Source organism: Parasteatoda tepidariorum, chromosome 11, assembly GCF_982258835.1.
Source record: "Parasteatoda tepidariorum strain Cologne lab strain chromosome 11, Ptep-v5.0, whole genome shotgun sequence".
Classification (NCBI taxonomy): Eukaryota; Metazoa; Arthropoda; class Arachnida; order Araneae; family Theridiidae; genus Parasteatoda; species Parasteatoda tepidariorum.
In genome coordinates, this window is record NC_141765.1 from 97,703,666 (window position 1) to 97,728,727 (window position 25,062).

Below are 25,062 nucleotides of genomic sequence, written 5' to 3' on the forward strand. Positions count from 1 at the left end.
TTTCTCCCTTTAATATTAACTTATAATTTTCAAACTCTGCCAGAAATTAGAGTTTTATATGCCAAGCAATCGTAATAAAGGAAATTTTTTAGGAATGTCTTAACGATCAGTCCACTGCGGGACTAAAGTGTTTTTAAGAAAGGATAAAAATAAACACAAATGTGAACGATACAAGACTGTTATAGAATAATAAGAAATAAAAGCTTAGTTATTATGAAATAAGAAAAAAATTGCTTTGCGAACATCTATTTACAAAATATAGTGAAAAATTTATGCAAAAAGAAATTGTTTTTAAAGGAACAATAAAGTAAAATTCAGTTTAAATTATGCGTCTGCAAGGTAAACAATGGACGTAGTCGGTCGGGCCTTGCAACACCACGTGACCAAGCAGTCGAAGTTGGGAAGAACTCATTGTGCAGCTCTTGTACGACGTAAAAGTACTACAACTACAGCCTATCACTCGTTCTGCAATAAGCGAGCTATAAGCGAAATACTGCAAAGAGTTCCAAAACTGCACGACGGTCATCATCAATTCTACCATCATTTTTATACGAAAGTTGGACTTTTTAGGTATTGAATTTCGGTTGGAAAAATTTAAAGGTACAAACATTTATTCTGGTAATTTTTATTCCGCATTTTGTAATATTCTATGCTTGTTAACTGTAGTTAAGTAGTAAACTTCGGGTGATTCTAAACTATATTATTAGTTATGAGATTTGCCAATTGTTTCAGCGGAATTTTCAGTGGCGTGATATTTACGGCTAAATTGGTTACGAAGCAGATTTTTGTGAATATTTTCCACGCTGTATTTAAGTCCTGTCCTCTTTAAAACGACGCCTGCATTATAAACACCACATTTTTGCTACGTTGCGAGGAGTTAAGCATGCTATCATTTCAATTCTGTTACTCAGGGTGTAGCCTCTTAATTGTTTGAGCGTTTGTTTCCTCATAAGTAAGGTGGTCTCCGAAGCAAGGAATGACTTTCAACAGTTTTTAATTATGCAACAATCTCTGTTTTGTGTTTATTTGAGAAAGGATAAACCTCTTCACACGCTCAGGGTGCGTAGCGTTTGTAAAAAGTACTTAAAGGTGCATTTTTCATTGGATGTTTTTAAAAAGTGCTTAATATTTTCCTTTTCCAAAATGAGATTTTTCCTTTGCCGTGTTGAATTTCGCTACGAAGTATACAGAGAGACACTGTTCACATTGTTCTATTCAACGTTTTCGCAATTAATTCAACTCCAATCTATTTCCGCATATCGTCAGTCCGTAGCGTATTAAAATGCCATTCGATTTATATGATTAAAAATTGTGACAATTGTCTGAAACAATGCCGAAAGTTTTTGTTTTAGAAATGACTGTTAAAACCAGATAAAGCCGTCAATTGTCAAACACTTTCCAATTCTGCCTAATTGGGATTTTTTTAAGTGCTTTTGAAAAATATTATTTGAGTGCTTAAAAGGTGCTTATTTTTTGTTGAATAATTTGGCAATGCACACTGACGCTTGATTGATTCTTTTTAATCAAAGCAATAGAGAGGACTTTTGAGGCATTACGCTTTGGCTCTTTTATCTGTTAACTTAGCTCTGGGTCACGCTGGAAGTTTGGGACCCAGGGTGAATTTTCCCCCTTAGTCTTGGCAACTTCCGATCCCTTTAAACTTCTACATTAAATATTTCCTATTAAAAAATGTGGCACCTCGGCTATTGTAGTTAGCCTGGCAGATGACAATAGAGAAATATCATCAGAGAGGGACTTCCCCAGGGCTGATTGTGCTCTGGAAAAAATCCGGATTTTTCGGTAACAGTGATCTTGGAGTTACCGGGATTGAAGGTTCAGACGTTTCAAAAAATCGCTGATCACCGAAGTTTCCGGAGATCAAATTTTCAAAGGTGGAACTTAAAAACTCAGTTTATTTTATTTATTTATAAGGGAGAGCCAGAGAGATACTTTATAAGCTTATATTCATGATTAATATTAATTTTTTTATCAGTAAATAGTTACTATAATCATAAACTCAAGAAAGAAAGACACGTTTGTAAATTTTAATTACTTCTCCAGGTGTGTGTAAAATTTCAAATATATTTTAAGTAAACTAAGAAATATTCAGAAAAAGGAAAAAAAACTTGTTAGCAGATGTAAACGAACTTGGAGGCAGATGTAAACGAACTAAATTTTGTCTTCGGCTGATGCTTCTTTCTTTATTTGTCCGAAATTAATATTCTGCTTTCAGCAGTGTAGGCTAAATGCCAAATATTTGTATGTTGCATCCCTAATGTAGTAGCAGCAATTGCTGTTTATTTTTGAAAATTTAATTTTTTTAATTATAATTTTACAGTGTTGAGCATAATCTTATATCTATTTACAATTTAAAAACTTCTTGAAAAAGTTTTTTGCAATTGCAGGGCCCTATTTGCACAAATTCACAAAAGCAGGACACTAGTTGAAAGAATGTGACTTAACGTTTATATTATATTCACAAATTACAAGTCATTTTTTCACAATTTTGCAAAAACAGGACCTTTCGCAAAATGTTTGGACAGACCCCTGATGACAAGTGGGAAGGTATGAGTAAAGGGAGAAGATAATGCAGGGAGGACGACTCCCTGCAGGGTTGCCACTCCACAGGGAATTTTGGATGTTTCATTTTAAACTGTGCAAATACAGGCAATTTTTCTTTTTTTTTTTCTTTTACAAAATGTTGACCTTTCAATGTGCAAATTAAGATTTAAAGATAGTTCAGCCATAGGTACTATACTATTTCATTTGCTGTATCATTTTTTTTATTTTTTTATGTAGAACTGTTCTGTATTTCTCTAAGTTTTTCCAGCAATTGAAACTAGTATTAGTTATCTTAATATAAGATCACACATTTGCACAGTTATTTTGTGTTTCCTCTTTATGTATTGTGTATGGAAATCACGGGGAACATCTTTTCCAGATTTAAGTGACAACCGTGTCCAGTGTTTATTACCTGGACATGGTTGTTACTCAAATCTGGAAATCTTATGTGTTGTTCACATTGTCACAACACATAAAATTCAATTTTACCTGAAAAAGGTGAAATTGAAATTTATGTGTTATAATAATGTCGTTTTAATACAAAACATCGGAGTTTAAAAATTACGTGAAAAATGCAATGATTTGTAGTGAATTGAACGTGTCTTGAAAAGTGAGTTCTCAAATTGATAATCATTGTATTGTAATAATTTGAAATATCGAAATTTAGAAAGCCACGTCACTGAAGAAAAAAAAAATCTATCATCATATTGTGTGAAATTATTATGGACTCGTGTATTAATAACACGATCATTAGTTGCGCACTAATGATAAAATTTCTTTTCATAAATGTCAAAAGAATATTAACATATGCATTATTTAATTTCCAGAGAAAAATTTTTTTTCTCCAAAATTCAATAGGACGCAATTTAATAATATTTTACAAATAAACATTTAAAGGCTATTTTCAAGATACAAATTTATTTATTTTAAAACAATAAGTACACATGTTTAATACTAGCAATAAACAATTAGGGTTGGGGACCCTTGGTTTATAGGCTCAAAAGAGTAAATCTTTCATCAAAAGGACCAATTTTGTTTAGAATGAACACTGTAGGTTATATCCTGTTTAGTCTATGGACTAATTGTATTATATTGAAGATTAATTGTATTATCTTTTATACTCTATAAACTAATTGTATTATTTTGTAGTTTATAGATTAATTGAAAACTAGTATTAAAATTCTTTTTTTATTTCTAGTAAAGATGTCCATCACATTGGACCATATTAACTCTTTTTTTGACCTAAATGCCCAGTTGGAAGATTTAAAAGTGGCACCCACTGCAACAGGTGGTACTGGCATCAATAATATGCAGCAGTTTCCTCCGCCACATCCTACTATTCCACAGTAAGTTATTTTAATAACCATTATTTGATTATTAAGGAATCGAATGTTGTGTTTTGTTTTGTTAAAATTCTTTATGATAAATATGTAAAAATGAAGTATTTGTTTCATTATTAAACAAACATGGCTAGGAAAAAATGCAGTGGATTTTACGAAATTCTATAAATTTCATGATAATTGCTCCATAATGTGCTAAATATTTTTCACATAGAGAATTTTACAGTCATCAAAACAGAAAAACTGCAATATTTTCCAGGTATGATTGACATTAAATGAACTTGAAATGTTATTTATTATGTTTACGCATAATTTTGAATAGTAAAAGGTATTTAATTCATTAATGTTATGTTTATGTTAAAAAGTATCTGGATAAAGAAAAGAATGAACAAGTATGTTGAATTTTTGAATTTAAAGCTTTTTTAAAAATTGTGTTGGCAGAATTTTTTCAGTCTTTCTTCGACTTACCTCTCTAGTACTAACAATATCTTTCTTCAAGATACTTTTAGTAATAACAAATACAGTCAGACCTCGATATAAGGTCAACCGCATATATAAGGTCACTTTTCCAAAATTCCGGTTGACTGAATAGGAATTATTTGTTACAGATTATCGGATATATGGTCAAGTTTTAAAAATCGTTATTGCTTATAAGGTCATTTTTATCTGAGGCGTAACATGGTGTCCACCACATACATAGAAAATTGTTTTCGTCATGCACGTTTTGTGAGTTCTCTGAATATCATGGATGACAAAACCGAAGAAAAAGACAATATTCCTCTATCTGTTCTGATGGAAGATTTGGAAAATCGTGGCCATGCCATTGAAGAGGAGGCTGTATATGGTTTGACTGATGAGGAAATTGCCACCACTTCTGAAGCTACAATTTCTGAAATTGTTTTACAAGTTTCACAAGTTGTGGACAATGACAGTGATCCTGAGACTGTAGCTGTAACTCAAAGGAAAAGCTTCAATGCAATAAATGTCAAACGAAATTTTTTTACAAACCATGAGGGAGCTGAGGAACATTTTGAGAAGTTACAAAATCTAGAAAACATTGTTCGAAAAATGAAGCCAAATACGAGACGAACCTGCATAAATGATTATTTTAAATAAGGTTAGATGTAATGTATGTCTATAAACTTAGAGGAAATTTGTAAACAGCTTTATTTTAAATTAATTTTTTTTTCAAGATTCTAACTTTCTTTAATTTATTAATGCTGTTAAAATTTATTGACTTAAATATTTAATTTATGACCGATTGTTTTCGTTTGTATTACCATTTTTAAAAATCATAATGTGTACTATTTACGTGCTTAGTTATGACCTGCTAATGAATCTGTTAAAAGGTCACCCCGCTTATAAGGTCACTTTTGCAATGTCCCTTAGGGTGACCTTATATTGAGGTCTGACTGTATACATGTTACCAATTTAAACTAATCGAAGCTTCAACATAAAAAAAACTTTTTTAATAAAATAATTTAAAAAAAATTTGAATATGTAATATTTTTTAATTCTAATATTATGGGTGAAATTCTCCAATTTCGTAGGGTGAAAACCACACTAATCATTTCCTTTTTTGTAAATCATCCTCACATTAAAAAAAAAAAAAAAAAAATCTTGAAATCCGTAGCAGTAACAACCGACGTAGAAATCACGCTAATTGGACTGGTCAAAAAAGGATTACTAAATGCTTGTTTTTATTTCGAGATTCCGTTGTTGTAATAAATAATATTGTATTAAAATTATAGGATTTTCAAAACTATGTGGAAGTTGAAAGTTCTTTAGTTTTTGACTAGGAGACAGACCTTAGAATTGCCCGGTTCAACCGTCAGCCTCACTACCTTGGAGGATGTTGACGATAATAGTACTGCCATCACTGAGGGACCAGCGGTCAGTGAATTGCATAATGAAGAAACCAGACAAATCTACTCTACTTACTTTAATGAAGCCGCAAACTACGATCCTGATCTCCCCATCACGAGTTACAGGGAACAGGTAAAAAACATTTTATTCTCTCTTTTTTTCTGGTTTCAAATTTCCCCAAAAATTTGAGTGCAATATACTTTCAGGGTTGCCACTCCACAAGGAGAACAGAGAAAAAACCTGGAAAATACAGAGAATTTTTTTGTCTCCAGATTCGAGTGGCAACCTTTCATGTTAAGAGATAATCAGCTTGAAAATTTCGTATTAAACATTTAAAATACAACAATAATTGATAGTTGACTCACTGGACCAAACATGTGTTTCATGTAAGTCGATATTTCACGTTATGCAGTTTCGTGTTAATGAGGTTCAACTGTATCATAAATCTATTCTAATTATATTTTTTATCTGATCTCTTTTTAACATATCACCAATCTTATTCACATGATAATGAAATGACATATTTGAGAGTCTTAATTTTTAGGATGTTTATTTGGTATTCGTATTATCTGGGTCATATGTTTGATTTATAATGTTTATGATATTATATTGTGGTGCAAATTGGTGTTATTTTTCAGTTTTATCTATGCCAAGCCTTTATAATCTTTTTTAAATATTTGAACTTCTCTAGTAAGTAAATTTACTTTGTTGATTGATTTACTTTGATTTTGCACGAATCTCACATTAAAGAGAAGTAGTTGTTTATTCTCTCTATTGTATTATTTACGGAATGGTTTTTGTTTTCATAGTTATATGAATAATTTTTTAAATATTATTTTACTATTAATATATTGTAAATATTAATATATACTCTTAAAATATACTATTAATATATACTTCAACTTTTTTTTTTTTTTTACTCTGTTTTTTTAAGTTTAAAATCAATAAATATAAAGATGCAGAGAATTACAGTTTTGTTTATAATTTCAATTAATGTTATTATAATGCTTTTTTAAATTTATTGTTGTGTTTTTGAGTTCAAACTTATGTTATTTATTTTATCAATTTAAAATTCTAGTTTAGGCATTTATTACACTTACTTTTAAGAAGAAATAAAACAGCTTTAAATTGCTACATATTACTGATTGTATGTAATTATTTGCTTTTGTATTTTTTTTTCCAGCTAGTTTATTACTTCAACTCTATTCTTCCTTTTTTACTCTATTTTTCTTTTTTAAGTTTAAAATCAATAAATATGAAGATGCAGAGAATAACAGTTTTAGTTATAATTTCAATTAATGTTATTATAATGCTTTTTTAAGTTTATTGTTGTGTTTTTGACTTCAGACTTATTTTATTTATTTTATCAATTTAAAATTCTATTTTATACATTTTATATTACATTTACTTTTAAGAAGATATAGAACAACTTTAAATTACTACATGTATCTGACTGAATGTAATTATTTGCTTTTGTGTTTTTTTTCCAGCTAGTTTATTGCTTCAACTCTTTTTCTTTGTTACTCTGTTTTTTTTTAAGTTTAAAATCAATAAACCTGAAGATGCAGCGAAAAACAGTTTTGGTTATGCCTATCATTTCAATTTATGATATTATAATGTTTTTTTAAATTTATTGTTCTGTTTTTGACTTATGACTTATTTTTAATTATTTTATCAATTTAAAATTCTAATATAGGCATTTTATGTCACACTTACTTTTAAGAAGAAATAAAACAATTTTAAATTACTGCATATATCTGACTCTATGCATATATCTTATTTGCTTTTGTACTTTTTTTCCAGCTAGTTTAATGCTTCGACTCTATTCTTCCTTTTTACTCTGTTTTTTTAAGTTTAAAATCAATAAATATGAAGATGCAGAGAATAACAGTTTTAATTATAATTCCAATTAATGTTATTATAATGCTTTTTTAATTTTATTGTTGTATTTTTGACTTCAGATTTATTTTATCAATTTAAATTTCTAGTTTAGGCTTTTTATATTGCACTTGCTTTTAAAAGGAAATAAATCAACTTTAAATTAATACATATATCTGAATGTATGTAATTATTTGCTTTAATGTTTTTTTTTCCAGCTAGTTTATTGCTTCAACTCTTCTTTTTTTTTACTGTGTTTTTTTTTAATGTTTAAAATCAAAAAATATGAAGATACAGAGTATAACAGTTTTGGTTTTACCTATCATTTCAATTAATATTATTATAATACGTTTTTAAATTTATTGTTGTGTTTTTAACTAACTTGTGTTATCTATTTTATCAATTTAAAATTCTAGTTTCGGCATTTTATATTACATTCACTTTTAAAAAGATATAAAACAACTTTAAATTACTACATATGTATGACTGTATGTAATTATTTGCTTTTGTGTTTTTTTTCCAACAACTCTTTTCTTTCTTTTTTACTCTGTTTTTTTATGTTTAAAATCAATAAATATGAAGATGCAGAGAATAACAGTTTTGTATGTAATTTCAATTAATGTTATTATAATGCTTTCTTTAATTTATTGTTGTGTTTTTGACTTCAAACTTATTTTATTTATTTTATCAATTTAAAATTCTAGTTTAGGCATTTTATATTACACTTTTGAGAAGAAATAAAACAAGTTTAAATTACTACATATATCTGACTGTACGTAATTATTTGCTTTTGTATTTTTTTTTTCAGCTAGTTTATTGCTTCAACTCTTTTCTATCTTTTTTTACTGTGTTTTTTTAATTTCAAAATCAATAAATATGAAGATGCAGAGAACAACAGTTTTGGATGTAATTTCAATTAATGTTATTATAATGCTTTTTTAAATTTATTGTTGTGTTTTTGACTTCAAACTAATTTTATTTATTTTATCAGTTTAAAATTATAGTATGGGCCTTTGATGTTACACTTACTTTTAAGAAGAAATAAAACAACTTTAAATTATTGCTTATATCTGACTCTATGTAATTATTTGCTTTTTTTTTCCAGCTAGTTTAAATTACTTACAGACAACTTTAAATTACTACATATGTATGACTGTATGTAATTATTTGCTTTTGTGTTTTTTTTCCAACAACTCTTTTCTTTCTTTTTTACTCTGTTTTTTTAATTTCAAAATCAATAAATATGAAGGTGCAGAGAACAACAGTTTTGGATGTAATTTCAATTAATGTTATTAGAATGCTTTTTTAAATTTATTGTTGTGTTTTTGACTTCAGACTTATTTTATTTATTTTTCAATTTAAAATTTTATTTTAGGCTTTTCATATTACTCTTTTAAGAAGAAATAAATCAACTTTAAATTACTACATATATCGTAGTGTACATAATTATTTGCTTTTGTATTTTTTTTTTTCCAGCTAGTCTATTGCTTGAACTCTATTCTTCCTTTTTAACTCTGTTTTTTTTTTTAAGTTTAAAATCAGTAAATATGAAGATGCAGAGAATAACAGTTTTATTTATAATTTCAATTGATGTTATTATAATGCTTTTTTAATTTTATTGTTGTATATTTGACTTCAGACTTATTTTATCAATTTAAAATTCTAGTTTAGGCATTTCATATTACATTTACTTTTAAGAAGATATAAAACAACTTTAAATTACTACATATATATGACTGTATGTAATTTATTGCTTTTGTGTTTTTTTTCCAGAAACTCTTTTCTTTCTTTTATACTCTGTAAAATCAATAAATATGAAGATACAGAGAATAACAGTTTTGAATATAATTTCAATTAATGTTATTATGATCCTTTTTTAAATTTTTTGTTGTGTTTTTTACTTTTGACTTATTTTATGAATTTAATATTTTAGTTTCGGCTTTTTATATTACACTTACATTTAAGAGGAAATAAATCAACTTAAAATTACTACATATATCTGACTGTATGTAATTATTTGCTTTTGTATTTTTTTCCCAGTTTATTCCTTCAATTCTTTTCTTTCTTTTTTACTCTGTTTTTTTAAGTTTGAAATCTATAAGTATAAAGATGCAGAGAATTTCAGTTTTGTTTGTAATTTCAATTAATGTTATTATAATACTTTTTTAAATTTATTGTTGTGATTTTGACTTCAAACTAATTTTATTTATTTTATCAGTTAAAAATTCTAGTATGGGCATTTTATGTTACACTTTTAAGAAGAAATAAAACAACTTTAAATTACTACGTATATCTGACTATATGTAATTATTTGCTTTTGTGTTTTTTTCCAGCAACTCTTTTCTTTCTTTTTTATTCTGTTTTTTTAATTTCAAAATCAATAAATATGAAGATGCTGAGAACAACAGTTTTGGATATAATTTCAATTAATGTTATTATAATACTTTTTTAAATTTATTGTTGTGTTTTCTCTTTTTTTCTCTGTTTTTTTAATTTCAAAATCAATAAATATGAAGATGCAGAGAACAACAGTTTTGGATATAATTTCAATTAATGTTATTATAATACTTTTTTAAATTTATTGTTGTGTTTTTGACTTCAAACTAATTTTATTTATTTTATCAGTTTAAAATTCTAGTATGGGCCTTTGATGTTACACTTACTTTTAAGAAAAAATAAAACAACTTTAAATTATTGCTTATATCTGACTCTATGTAATTATTTGCTTTTGTTTTTTTTTTTCAGCTAGTTTATTACCTCAACTCTTTTTTCTCTTTTTTTCTCTGTTTTTTTAAGTTTAAAATCAATAAATATGAAGATGCAGAGAACAACAGTTTTGGATATAATTTCAATTAATGTTATTATAATACTTTTTTAAATTTATTGTTGTGTTTTTGACTTCAAACTAATTTTATTTATTTTATCAGTTTAAAATTCTAGTATGGGCCTTTGATGTTACACTTACTTTTAAGAAAAAATAAAACAACTTTAAATTATTGCTTATATCTGACTCTATGTAATTATTTGCTTTTGTTTTTTTTTCAGCTAGTTTATTACCTCAACTCTTTTTTCTCTTTTTTTCTCTGTTTTTTTAATTTCAAAATCAATAAATATGAAGATGCAGAGAACAACAGTTTTGGATATAATTTCAATTAATGTTATTATAATACTTTTTTAAATTTATTGTTGTGTTTTTGACTTCAAACTAATTTTATTTATTTTATCAGTTTAAAATTCTAGTATGGGCCTTTGATGTTACACTTACTTTTAAGAAAAAATAAAACAACTTTAAATTATTGCTTATATCTGACTCTATGTAATTATTTGCTTTTGTTTTTTTTTTCAGCTAGTTTATTACCTCAACTCTTTTTTCTCTTTTTTTCTCTGTTTTTTTAATTTCAAAATCAATAAATATGAAGATGCAGAGAACAACAGTTTTGGATATAATTTCAATTAATGTTATTATAATACTTTTTTAAATTTATTGTTGTGTTTTTGACTTCAAACTAATTTTATTTATTTTATCAGTTTAAAATTCTAGTATGGGCCTTTGATGTTACACTTACTTTTAAGAAAAAATAAAACAACTTTAAATTATTGCTTATATCTGACTCTATGTAATTATTTGCTTTTGTTTTTTTTTTCAGCTAGTTTATTACCTCAACTCTTTTTTCTCTTTTTTTCTCTGTTTTTTTAAGTTTAAAATCAATAAATATGAAGATGCAGAGAACAACAGTTTTGGATATAATTTCAATTAATGTTATTATAATACTTTTTTAAATTTATTGTTGTGTTTTTGACTTCAAACTAATTTTATTTATTTTATCAGTTTAAAATTCTAGTATGGGCCTTTGATGTTACACTTACTTTTAAGAAAAAATAAAACAACTTTAAATTATTGCTTATATCTGACTCTATGTAATTATTTGCTTTTGTTTTTTTTTTCAGCTAGTTTATTACCTCAACTCTTTTTTTCTCTGTTTTTTTAATTTCAAAATCAATAAATATGAAGATGCAGAGAACAACAGTTTTGGATATAATTTCAATTAATGTTATTATAATACTTTTTTAAATTTATTGTTGTGTTTTTGACTTCAAACTAATTTTATTTATTTTATCAGTTTAAAATTCTAGTATGGGCCTTTGATGTTACACTTACTTTTAAGAAAGAATAAAACAACTTTAAATTATTGCTTATATCTGACTCTATGTAATTATTTGCTTTTGTTTTTTTTTTCAGCTAGTTTATTACCTCAACTCTTTTTTCTCTTTTTTTTTTAAGTTTAAAATCAATAAATATGAAGATGCAGAGAACAACAGTTTTGGATATAATTTCAATTAATGTTATAATAATGCTTTTTTAAATTTATTGTTGTGTTTTTGACTTCAGACTTATTTTATTTATTTTTCATTTTAAAATTCTATTTTAGGCTTTTCATATTACTCTTTTAAGAAGAAATAAATCAACTTTAAATTACTACATATATCGTAGTGTACATAATTATTTGCTTTTGTATTTTTTTTTCCAGCTAGTCTATTGCTTGAACTCTATTCTTCCTTTTTAACTCTGTTTTTTTTTAAGTTTAAAATCAGTAAATATGAAGATGCAGAGAATAACAGTTTTAATTATAATTTCAATTGATGTTATTATAATGCTTTTTTAATTTTATTGTTGTATATTTGACTTCAGACTTATTTTATCAATTTAAAATTCTAGTTTAGGCATTTCATATTACATTTACTTTTAAGAAGATATAAAACAACTTAAAATTACTACATATATATGACTGTTTTTTTATGTTTAAAATCAATAAATATGAAGATACAGAGAATAACAGTTTTGAATATAATTTCAATTAATGTTAATTTGATCCTTTTTTAAATTTTTTGTTGTGTTTTTTACTTCTGACTTATTTTATGAATTTAATATTTTAGTTTCGGCTTTTTTTATTACACTTACATTTAAGAGGAAATAAATCAACTTAAAATTACTACATATATCTGACTGTATGTAATTATTTGCTTTTGTATTTTTTTCCCAGTTTATTCCTTCAATTCTTTTCTTTCTTTTTTACTCTGTTTTTTTATGTTTAAAATCAATGAAGATGCAGAGAATAACAGTTTTAATAATAATTTCAATTAATGTTATTAGAATGCTTTTTTAATTTTATTGTTGTATTTTTAACCTCAGACTTATTTTATCAATTTAATATTCTAGTTTCGGCTTTTTATATTACACTTACATTTAAGAGGAAATAAATCAACTTAATATTACTACATATATATCTGACTGTATGTAATTATTTGCTTTTGTATTTTTTTTTCCAGTTAGTTTATTCCTTCAATTCTTTTCTTTCTTTTTTACTGTTTTTTTAAGTTTGAAATCTATAAATATAAAGATGCAGAGAATTTCAGTTTTGTTTATAATTTCAATTAATGTTATTATAATACTTTTTTAAATTTATTGTTGTGTTTTTGACTTCAAACTAATTTTATTTATTTTATCAGTTTAAAATTCTAGTATGGGCCTTTGATGTTACACTTACTTTTAAGAAAAAATAAAACAACTTTAAATTATTGCTTATATCTGACTCTATGTAATTATTTGCTTTTGTTTTTTTTTTCAGCTAGTTTATTACCTCAACTCTTTTTTCTCTTTTTTTCTCTGTTTTTTTAATTTTAAAATCAATAAATATAAAGATGCAGAGAATAACAGTTTTGGATATAATTTCAATTATAGTTATTATAATGCTTTTTAAAATTTATTGTTGTGTTTTTTTACTTCAGACTTATTTTATCAATTTAAATTTCTAGTTTAGGGTTTTTATATTACACTTACTTTTAAAAGGAAATAAATCAACTTAAAATTAATACATATATCTGACTGTATGTAATTATTTGCTTTAATGTTTTTTTTCCAGCTTGTTTATTGCTTCAACACTTTTTTTTCTTCTTTACTGTGTTTTTTTTTTTTTTTTTTTTTTTAGTTTAAAATCAAAAAATATGAAGATACAGAGTATAACAGTTTTGGTTTTACCTATCATTTCAATTAATATTTTTATAATGCGTTTTTAAATTTATTGTTGTGTTTTTGACTTCTAACCTGTGTTATTTATTTTATCAATTTAAAATTCTAGTTTAGGCATTTTATGTTACGCTTACTTTTAAGAAGAATTAAAACAGCTTTAAATTACTACATATATCTGATTGTATGTAATTATTTGCTTTTGTATTTTTTTTCCAGCTAGTCTATTGCTTCAACTCTATTCTTCCTTTTTAACTCTGTTTTTTTAAGTTTAAAATCAGTAAATATGAAGATGCAGAGAATAACAGTTTTAGTTATAATTTCAATTAATGTTATTATAATGCTTTTTTAAATTTATTGTTGTGTTTTTCACTTTAGACTTATTTTATTTATTTTATCAATTTAATATTCTAGTTTCTGCTTTTTATATTACACTTACATTTAAGAGGAAATAAATCAGCTTAAAATTACTACATATATCTGACTGTATGTAATTATTTGCTTTTGTATTTTTTTTCCAGTTTATTCCTTCAATTCTTTTCTTTCTTTTTTACTCTGTTTTTTTATGTTTGAAATCAATTAAGATGCAGAGAATAACAGTTTTAATTATAATTTCAATTAATGTTATTATAATGCTTTTTTTAATTTTATTGTTGTATTTTTGACTTCAGACTTATTTTATCAATTTAAAATTCTAGTTTAGGCATTTCATATTAAACTTTTGAGAAGAAGTAAAACAAGTTTAAATTACTACATATATATTACTGTATGTAATTATTTGCTTTTGTGGGTTTTTTTTCCAGCAACTCTTTTCTTTCTTTTTCACTCTGTTTTTTTATGTTTAAAATCAATGAAGATGCAGAGAATAACAGTTTTAATTATAATTTCAATTAATGTTATTATAATGCTTTTTTAATTTTATTGTTGTATTTTTGACTTCAGACTTATTTTATCAATTTAATATTCTAGTTTCGGGTTTTTATATTACACTTACATTTAAGAGGAAATAAATCAACTTAATATTACTACATATATATCTGACTGTATGTAATTATTTGCTTTTGTATTTTTTTTCCAGCTAGTTTATTGCTTCAAACTCATTTCTTTCTTTTTTCACTCTGTTTTTTTAATTTTAAAATCAATAAATATGAAGATGCAGAGAATAACAGTTTTGGATATAATTTCAATTAATGTTATTATAATACTTTTTTAAATTTATTGTTGTGTTTTTGACTTCAAACTAATTTTATTTACTTTATCAGTTTAAAATTCTAGTATGGGCCTCTTATGTTACTCTTACTTTTAAGAATAAATAAAACAACTTTAAATTATTGCATATATCTCACTCTATGTAATTATTTGCTTTTGTTTTTTTTTCCAGCTAGTTTATTGCATCAACGCTATTCTTCCTTTTTTACTCTGTTTTTTTATGTTTAAAATCAATAAATATGAAGATGAGAAGAATAACAGTTTTGGATATAATTTCAATTAATGTTATTATAATGCTTTTTTAAATTTATTGTTGTGTTTTTTTACTTCAGACTTATTTTATCAATTTAAATTTCTAGTTTAGGGTTTTTATATTACACTTACTTTTAAAAGGAAATAAATCAACTTTAAATTAATACATATATCTGACTGTATGTAATTATTAGCTTTAATGTTTTTTTTTCCAGCTTGTTTATTGCTTCAACACTTTTTTTTCCTTCTTTAATGTGTTTTTTTTTTTTTTTTTTTTTTTTAGTTTAAAATCAAAAAATATGAAGATACAGAGTATAACAGTTTTGGTTTTACCTATCATTTCAATTAATATTATTATAATGAGTTTTAAAATTTATTGTTGTGTTTTTGACTTCTAACTTGTGTTATTTATTTTATCAATTTAAAATTCTAGTTTAGGCATTTTATATTACACTTTTGAGAATTAAAACAGCTTTAAATTACTACATATATCTGATTGTATGTAATTATTTGCTTTTGTATTTTTTTTTCCATCTAGTCTATTGCTTCAACTCTATTCTTCCTTTTTAACTCTGTTTTTTTAAGTTTAAAATCAGTAAATATGAAGATGCAGATAATAACAGTTTTAATTATAATTTCAATTAATGTTATTATAATGCTTTTTTAATTTTATTGTTGTATTTTTGACTTCAGACTTATTTTATCAATTTAAAATTCTAGTTTAGGCATTTCATATTAAACTTTTGAGAGGAAGTAAAACAAGTTTAAATTACTACATATATATTACTGTATGTAATTATTTGCTTTTGTGTTTGTTTTTTCCAGCAACTCTTTTCTTTCTTTTTTACTCTGTTTTTTTATGTTTAAAATCAATGAAGATGCAGAGAATAACAGTTTTAATTATAATTTCAATTAATGTTATTATAATGCTTTTTTAATTTTATTGTTGTATTTTTGACTTCAGACTTATTTTATCAATTTATTATTCTAGTTTCGGGTTTTTATATTGCACTTACATTTAAGAGGAAATAAATCAACTTAATATTACTACATATATATCTGACTGTATGTAATTATTTGCTTTTGTATTTTTTTTCCAGCTAGTTTATTCCTTCTATTCTTTTCTATCTTTTTTTACTCTGTTTTTTTAAGTTTAAAATCAGTAAATATAAGGATGCAGAAAATAACAGTTTTGGATATAATTTCAATTAATATTATTATAATGCTTTTTTTAATTTATTGTTGTGTTTTTGACTTCAAACTTATTTTATTTATTTTATCAGTTTAAAATTCTAGTTTAGGCATTTTATATTACATTCACTTTTAAAAAGGTATAAAACAACTTTAAATTACTACATATATTTGACTGTATGTGATTATTTGCTTTTGTGTTGTTTTTTTCCAGCAACTCTTTTCTTTCTTTTTTACTCTGTTTTTTTATGTTTAATATCAATAAATATGAAGATGCAGTGAATAACAGTTTTGGATATAATTTCATTTAATGTTATTATAATTCTTTTTTAAATTTATTGTTGTGTTTTTTACTTTAGACTTATTTTATCAATTTAATATTCTAGTTTCGGCTTTTTATATTACACTTGCATTTAAGAGGAAATAAATCAACTTAAAATTACTACATATATCTGACTGTATGTAATTATTTGCTTTTGTATTTTTTTTCCAGTTAGTTTATTCCTTCATATCTTTTCTTTCTTTTTTACTCTGTTTTTTTAAGTTTAAAATCTATAAATATAAAGATGCAGAGAATTTCAGTTTTGTTTATAATTTCAATTAATGTTATAATAATGCTTTTTTAAATTTATTTTTGTGTTTTTGACATCAAACTTATTTTATTTATTTTATCAATTTAAAATTCTAGTTTAGGCATTTTATATTTCACTTCTGAGAAGAAGTAAAACTAGTTTAAATTACTACATATATCTGACTGTATGTCATTATTTGCTTTTGTATTTTTTTTCCAGCTTGTTTATTGCTTCAACTCTTTTGTTTCCTTTTTACTTTGTTTTTTTAAGTTTGAAATCTATAAATTTGAAGATGCAGAGAATAACACTTTTGTTTATAATTTCAATTAATGTTATTATAATGCTTTTTTAAATTTATTGTTGTGTTTTTGACTTTAAACTTATTTTATTTATTTTATCAATTTAAAATTCTAGTTTAGGCATTTCATATTAAACTTTTGAGAAGAAGTAAAACAAGTTTAAATTACTACATCTATGTTACTGTATGTAATTATTTGCTTTTGTGTTTTTTTTTCCAGCAACTCTTTTCTTTCTTTTTTACTCTGTTTTTTTTAGTTTAAAATTAATAAATATGAAGATGCAGAGAATAACAGTTTTGGTTATAATTTCAATTAATGTTATTATAATGCTTTTTTTAATTTATTGTTGTGTTTTTGACTTCAGACTTATTTTCTTTATTTCATCAATTTTAAATTCTAGTTTTGGCATTTTATATTACACTTTTAAGAAGAAATAAAACTACTTTAAATTACTACATTTTTGTATTTTTTCCCCAGCTAATTTGATTGCTTCAACTCTTTTTTTTCCAGCTAGTTTATTGCTTAAACTCATTTCTTTCTTTTTTACTCTGTTTTTTTAAATTTAAAATCAATAAATATGAAGATGCAGAGAATAACAGTTTTGGTTATAATCTATTATTTCAATTAAAAATTCTAGGTTTTGCATTTTATATTGCACTTTTAAGAAGAAATAAAATAACTTTAAATTACTACATATATCTGACTGTATGTAATTATATGCTTTTGTATTTTTTTTTCCAGCTAGTTTATTGCTTGACCTTTTTTTTTCCAGCTAGTTTATTGCTTTAACTCGTTTCTTTTTTTTTTTACTATGTTCTTATAAGTTTAAAATCAATAAATATGAAGATGCAGTTTTGGTTATAATCTATCATTTCAATTAATGTGATTAAAATGCTTTTTTTAAATTTATCGTTGTGTTTTTGCCGGATAAAATAGTAACATTGGTAAGTCTTGAAGAATTTTTGGAATTATTCCTGAAAAGTCATGCATTTGAAAATCTAATTTGTAGCAGATGTTTGTATTTAGCTGCTGAGGCAGAGTCTCAATAGCCCCGGGCTCCCCGCTGAAGAGGGCGCTTTCAAATCGATTGAAAATTTATTTTACGTTGCCTTCCTAAATGATCTTTTTTAAAGCAAAATTTCTGTTCAATGTAATATCCGTCATTTTTTTGTTAACTTCTTCATTAATCTATTGTATGAACACAAAAATCTATATTTCGTAATTTCATAGGTTTCTTGGGCGGAATTCAGCTAAATTTTCGCAATTAGGATAGACAATTTTGGCCGATCAAAAGTCTGTATTTTTGCGCATCGCAAAATGCGATATGTTTTCAAAAATGCAAGCCTCTGATTGGCTTAAGTGCGCCATCATAAGTGCGAAAATTTAGCTAAATTCCGTCCTAATGTCAGCAAGGATATTAATTATCTCGAGGTAGATGACAAAGTTTGCAATCTGCATTCGGCATGATGGACATGGAATTGTCAATCAATAAATTGAGCGAAACAATATTTCATCTGACCATTGAAGGGGGGGAGGGACTTTATATCTATATTACTCAGTCATATTTTAACAGTGTTTGGAGAACACCAATATAATTTATTTCACAAAACTCCAGAATGTAATTACTGTAGTGAATATCAATCTATTGATCACTTGTTAATAAATTGTTCTCAATTCCTGACAATCACTTTAATAATATTAGTTAACATCAATGCTATGCTAACCTAACTTGCTGAAATATCATAAAAAAGATTATTAAACAAACTTGAGAGGATGTATTGGGGGACGGTCTTTAATGGTCTCGGAACTTCCAGCTTGGGTGTCTCAATTTTATTGACCTTATAGTTTTGTAACTTTTATTATGTCTTTTATAAACTCTTCTACTTTCTCCAATTTTATTGTAATTACTTTTGTACTATTTAATATGTTATACTATGTTGCTCTTTTGTAAATTTTACATGTTTATCTTTTAAATTGTTCTTTTAACTGACACTTTTAATATTTTGCTGTTTTAATGTTTTATCATCTTACATAATTTTTGCTGTTCTATGCCCGCCATGTTCGTGGGCTGTTTGCCATGTCTGATATGTATTTTATGTTTGTACTGTTCTTTGGATTATTATTATTTTTTTATTTTAATAAACACTTACCCATATGCCCTAAATAAGGGCTGGTAGAGGTAAATTTTTCCGTGTCTATATTAGGTTCTAGTCAATTTTCTTGTTATGTTATCTATAATGAGGTGAAAAATTTAAATACCTCAATAAAGTTCGGTTCTTCATTACTGAAAAAGTGAATGAAGTTTTTGCCCCAATTAGGCTATGTCCGGATCCTGTGCTGAGTTTTTTTAAAAGTTATTTTTTTCATGACACTAGTATGTTTGTTTTTTCAAACTAATGTCATTTTTTAATTTCTAGATATTACAACAGTTGGATATCAATCCTGTGTTAATTATTCAAGGACCGACTGGTTGCTGCAAGACTACCCAAGTTCCCCAGTATATACTCGACCACCATCAGTCTCGTGGAAGGTACTGCAACACTATTGTCACTCAGCCCAGGAAAATTGCAGCCATCAGCATTTCCAATAGAGTGTGTAAAGAGAGGAACTGGGAAACTGGCACAATAGTTGGTTATTAGGTAAAGATTCTGTTTTACTTGGGAGATCATCAAATAATATACAGTGTAGGAACCCAAATGAATACACTCATGAAATATTTGCGAGTTCAATTGTGCGTATACTGAATTGGGTTCGGTAAGATTTTAGCTATCTCGTGTGAAATTCTGCTGCATTTTGCAAGATATTCTCAATTTCAGGCTGCATTTTTCCACCCTCTGAAATCGAACTGAAAAATCTCTCGATCTTTTTATAGTAGCTAATATAATCAAGAAAAAGGTTCTTTGTCTGAAACTAGTTATTTTTACCATGATCGTGTAAAGTCTTTGAAGATTATATTGAATTTTATTACTACTGCTACTAAATTCGCGATTTTTTTAAATTTTTTATTGAGAGGATAAATTGCAAAATGTGAAAAAGGAAATAAGTGTGTTTTACCCCGACAAAATGCAAGAATATCGCCCCTAATATTAGAGTAAAAAAAATATTACATATTCAATTAAAAAAATTTTTTTATTTGATGCGAATTTTTTTTTTTGACATTGACGTTTCTGTTACTTTAAATTAGTAACCTATATATATTTGTTGTTTTTATAAGTATCTTGCAAAAAGATATCAGTATTAGAGAGGTATGTCGCTGAAAGCCCGAAAAAATTCTGCCACAGGGATTGCGAATCTGCATGTGCATATACTGAGCTGGGTTCGTTGAGGATTTTGCACCATCATTTCAACTCTGCTGCATTTTGCAAGATATTCTCAAGTTCAGGCTTCGTTTTCCACCCTTTGATATCGAACGGAAAAATCTCTCAATTATTTTATAATGGCTAATATAATCAAGAAAAGCGTTCTTTGTCAGAAATTAATTATTATATCATGATCATGTAAAGTTTTTGAAAATTATTTTGAATTTTCTTTATGTATGTAGTGCTTAACAATATTTTTTGAGTGCTTAAAAAGTACTTGAAAGGTGCTTTTTTTGTTGAAAGATTTGGCTACGTACACTGCATGAGCCTACTGGGCTGTGCCCTGGGGCCCCAGGCACTCAGAGTGCCCTTGATAATCTTACTTTTCATTTATTGTATTAAGGAAAAAACTGTGTTAAACAACATTGCCTTATGCATTTAAAAAAAAATTTTTTTTCTAGTGTATAAAGTTTGCATTTTGTTTTTCTTTCTATAAATAGTCATTGATTATCATAACATTACTGATTATCGTAACATTACTGATTATCGTAACATTACTGATTATCGTAACATTACTGATTATCGTAACATTACTGATTATCGTAACATTACTGATTATCATAACATTACTGATTATCATAACATTACTGATTATCATAACATTACTGATTATCATAACATTACTGATTATCATAACATTACTGATTATCATAACATCATTGATTATCATAAGCAGTTATTGATTATCATAACACACACATGGGTGCAAGTCTTCCGTCCGCAGGACGGATTTCTGTCTTTCGAAAATGTCCGCGGACGGAAGTAAGACGGTAACAAGACTGACTCGAAGACGGAAATCGGAATTTTTTTTTTCTGTCCTTAAAAATATTTTTTAGGTCTACGTTATTGGTCTACTTTCTTATGTCCTGTTATTTTATCAAAAGACAGGTGAATAAGTATTTTTTGTACAGTATTTAAACTTGATGTATTATGGTAAAGCTTTCTTAGATAGCTTGCATATGTCGAGGGGGTATTGTGTATGTTAGGTACTTCAGACAAAAAATTTTCAGTCTTGACCTTTTTTCCAACTTGCACCCATGAACACACACCAATAATTGGAATAGTTTACCCCCAAGAAAACTTAAAAAGCACCCCGAAATCTATGAGTCTGTCTAGCCTTGCATTTGACGTAATGGGGGGGGGGCACGTAACTGCGAGTTTGAAGGCACCACCTATTGGTAAAAGGACTGACGCATGCTCAACATCTGCCGTTGCATAGCAACAGTATGGTTGCACGCCGAAGATAAGGTGGTCAAACAAGTTATCGTTCACACACAGCCAATGTGGGGAAGTAGACATTGCAGCAGTTTTGGTGGGAAACGCTGGAACATTCACCGTACTGTCCAGACCTTTCACCATACGACTTTCATGTTTTTGGACCTCTGAAATAAGCTATTCACGGACATTGATTCACAACGGATGACGACGTGTGTGTGACTGGCTCCAGGGATGGATCAGACCGCAGCTTACTAGCTCCTTCAAAGATGGAATCGTCCAGCTAGTGTCGCAATGGGATAAATGTGCCAACAGTTTTGACGACTGTTTTTGAGTATGTGTACTGTGTATGACAACATTTGTGAGTTAATAAAATCGTTACCGTTACTTTACACTAGTGACCAGGTTTCATTTGAGTTAAATCTTATTGCAACATAGAAAAATATGATTGCCCCACATATTTTTCTACATTGCGATAAGGTTTTTAAGTACTCGACAAGTTTTATGTTTAAGTCATAATAGTTCTAAAAATGCGTGACCACCACCAACTCTGTTTAGTATTTAAAATTAGTTAAATAAAGTACTAATTGAAATAGTTAAGAATTACATGGCACTTTGGGACAACTTTTAAACTGGTTATATCTGATGTGCATTGGCAGATGTTTTAATAAGTGACTAGCGTGACGAAATTAATTAATACATTTTGATGGCAACTCATTTGTTATACCTTTATGCTTTCATTTTACTGTCATTCGCTTTCATGGTTTTCAAAGTTATTTTATTATTCGAAAATTGCAACTGATTACCATCCTAATTTGTTTTTAAATTATGCATAGTTTAAAAATGCTTATTTTATATATACTGAATTTTTGTGGTATTCAAGAAGTTTCTTACTTTTTATAAATTGTATTTAAAATTAAAAAAAAGCTAAGAATAAACAACATTGCATTATATATTTTTAAAATTGAATATACTCTATTGCATAAAGTGTACATTTTTTTTCTACGTCTAATGATTGATTGCATATTTGTAAAACTTAAAAAGGCAAACAAATTCTATTTTTCTACATTCCAATGAAAACTTTAGGTATTCTTGAAAATTTTAGGTTTTTGGGCATTGGAAGATGTTTTAATAACTGTTTTAGTTTGACAAAATATTTCGTACCTTTCGATTTTTTTATTTTATTAGTTATACCTTAATGTTTATTTAATTTGATTATATTAATTAACTTCCATGTTTTTGTAAATTATTTTATTATTTGAGGATTACAACTAGTTAGCATATATTTTTTTTAAAAAAAAAATCAATTATGCATAGTTTAAAAATGCTTAGTTTGAGTTTTGGGGTAATCAAAATGTGTTTAAATTTATTAAAATTATTGCCTAATACCTTCATAATAATTTATTTTATGTTTGTGAAGTTTTTTAGTTCGTTTTTAAACATCATGGCATGTTATAGGAGTCTAAACTGTTTTTGTGCCTGGGGGCTCTGCTCTTATTGATTGGATTTTCATGAACTGTGTTTAATGTTTCTACCCACCAGTAACAGGTATTTTTTAACAGTTAATTTGTGATAAGGAAGTCCTTAATAATGTGATTATCAATGCTAATAATGACTCCATATGAGAATTTGATTCAATTACCAAGATAAGAAAATAGTGTCTGAATGATTTAGACTTGTGACAGAACCGTCTTGATAGCAAGCAGAGCCCCTGGGCACAGAAATGTCTTTTGCCCCTATAACATGTCATACTGTTTTAAAATACTGTTGAACTTAGAAAACCTCACATACATAAAAAATAAAGCATTTATAAGGTACACAATAATTTTAACAAACATATTTATCACCCCAAATTCTCAATACACATAAAATAAAGCATTTTCAAACTAAGCATAATTAAAAAATATATATATATATATATATATATATATATATATATATATAACCAATTGCAATCCTCAAATAATGAAATAATTTTCAGAACCAAGCTAATTAAAATAATTTTTTTAAAAAAACATTAGGGCTTCAAAGGTTTGAATTATTTTGTCATACTATTAAAGTCAGTTATTAAAACATCTTTCAATGCACATCAGGCACAACCAGTTTAAAAGTTACTGTACTGTAGTGCTCTCTCATTCTTAACTGTTTCAATTATTACTTTATTTAACTAATTATAAATACTAAATGGAGTTGGTGGTAGTTAAACATATCTATAAACGTTAGTTGAGTACCTAAAAGCTTCATTTTAATGTGGAAAAATAGATTTTGATTGACTTTTTAAGTTTTCTTGGTGATAAACTATACGAATTATTAGGGTTTGCATGGATTATCCATCACTATTTATCAAGAAAAGAAATTCACACTTTTTATACTAGAATAAAAATATATTTTGAAGTGTTTTTGCTCTTAATTTTTTTTAATACAATACCAGGGGTCTGTCCAGACATTTTGTGAAAGGTTTGTTAACGGACACAAATTTTTTCTAAACAGACCACTGAATACATAAAAAGTAAGATTCTCAAGGACCCCTGAGTGCTTGGGGACCCGGGACACTGCCCGGGAGTGGTACTGACTTGTGTTAAAATTCACAGAATTGTATTCTAAAAAGACTGATCATTGAAACATGCAATGCGTAGAATAATTTTGAAATGAAACTTTATTTCTTTTTCAGGTAGCCATGGATCAGAAGATTTCTTCTTCTACTTGCATTTCCTATGTCACGACAGGTGTCTTGTTGGAAAAGTTAGTGAATGCTAAAAGGATGGACATGTATACTCACATCATAATTGATGAAGTAATCCTCTTTCATACATGCCTTTTCATAAAGGATTTCAAAATATCAATCTTAATATGTTTCATTCTATTTTATTTCATCAGTTCTTAACCACTTCCTTTACCAATTGTTTTGAAGAAAAAAAATTTAAATTTTTTTTTACATGTGTCAAATTTTCAATGGTTTTAACCATGGATTATAACTGACTCATCAAAAACTTTAAAAAAATTCTTTTTATGTATTGGTACAGTAATTTTCTTATCAGGAAAGTAGTAAAATCTTAAGAGCCAGCTTCTTAAATTATAATTGTGACTCTATCTCATTTGCTGGGAGGTATAATAAACTTTTATTTATTTTAATTTTAGCAGCAGCACTCGATGATACATATATTCATTCCCTGGAGTGTGCAGACACTTCATGCAAGCATACTCGGAGATCAAACATGGAACATAAATTAATATTCAATAAAATGTGTAACATAAAAACATTAGAAGATTCTAAACGTTAAAACATTAACATGG

At 26.4% G+C, this 25,062-nt stretch overlaps 1 protein-coding gene across 1 annotated transcript in view; it reads left to right on the top strand.

Moving 5' to 3' along the window:
- Window positions 1-487: 487 nt before the first annotated feature.
- Window positions 488-25,062, top strand: part of LOC147801956 (putative ATP-dependent RNA helicase spindle-E) — a 47,945-nt gene continuing 23,370 nt past the window's right edge. The window contains exons 1-5 of the mRNA XM_087154369.1: window positions 488-618; window positions 3,761-3,908; window positions 5,702-5,900; window positions 19,612-19,833; window positions 24,440-24,562. Coding sequence (XP_087010495.1) covers window positions 3,766-3,908; window positions 5,702-5,900; window positions 19,612-19,833 — 564 coding nt within the window. The 5' untranslated portion in view covers window positions 488-618; window positions 3,761-3,765 and the 3' untranslated portion in view covers window positions 24,440-24,562. The remainder of the gene's footprint in view (window positions 619-3,760; window positions 3,909-5,701; window positions 5,901-19,611; window positions 19,834-24,439; window positions 24,563-25,062) is intronic.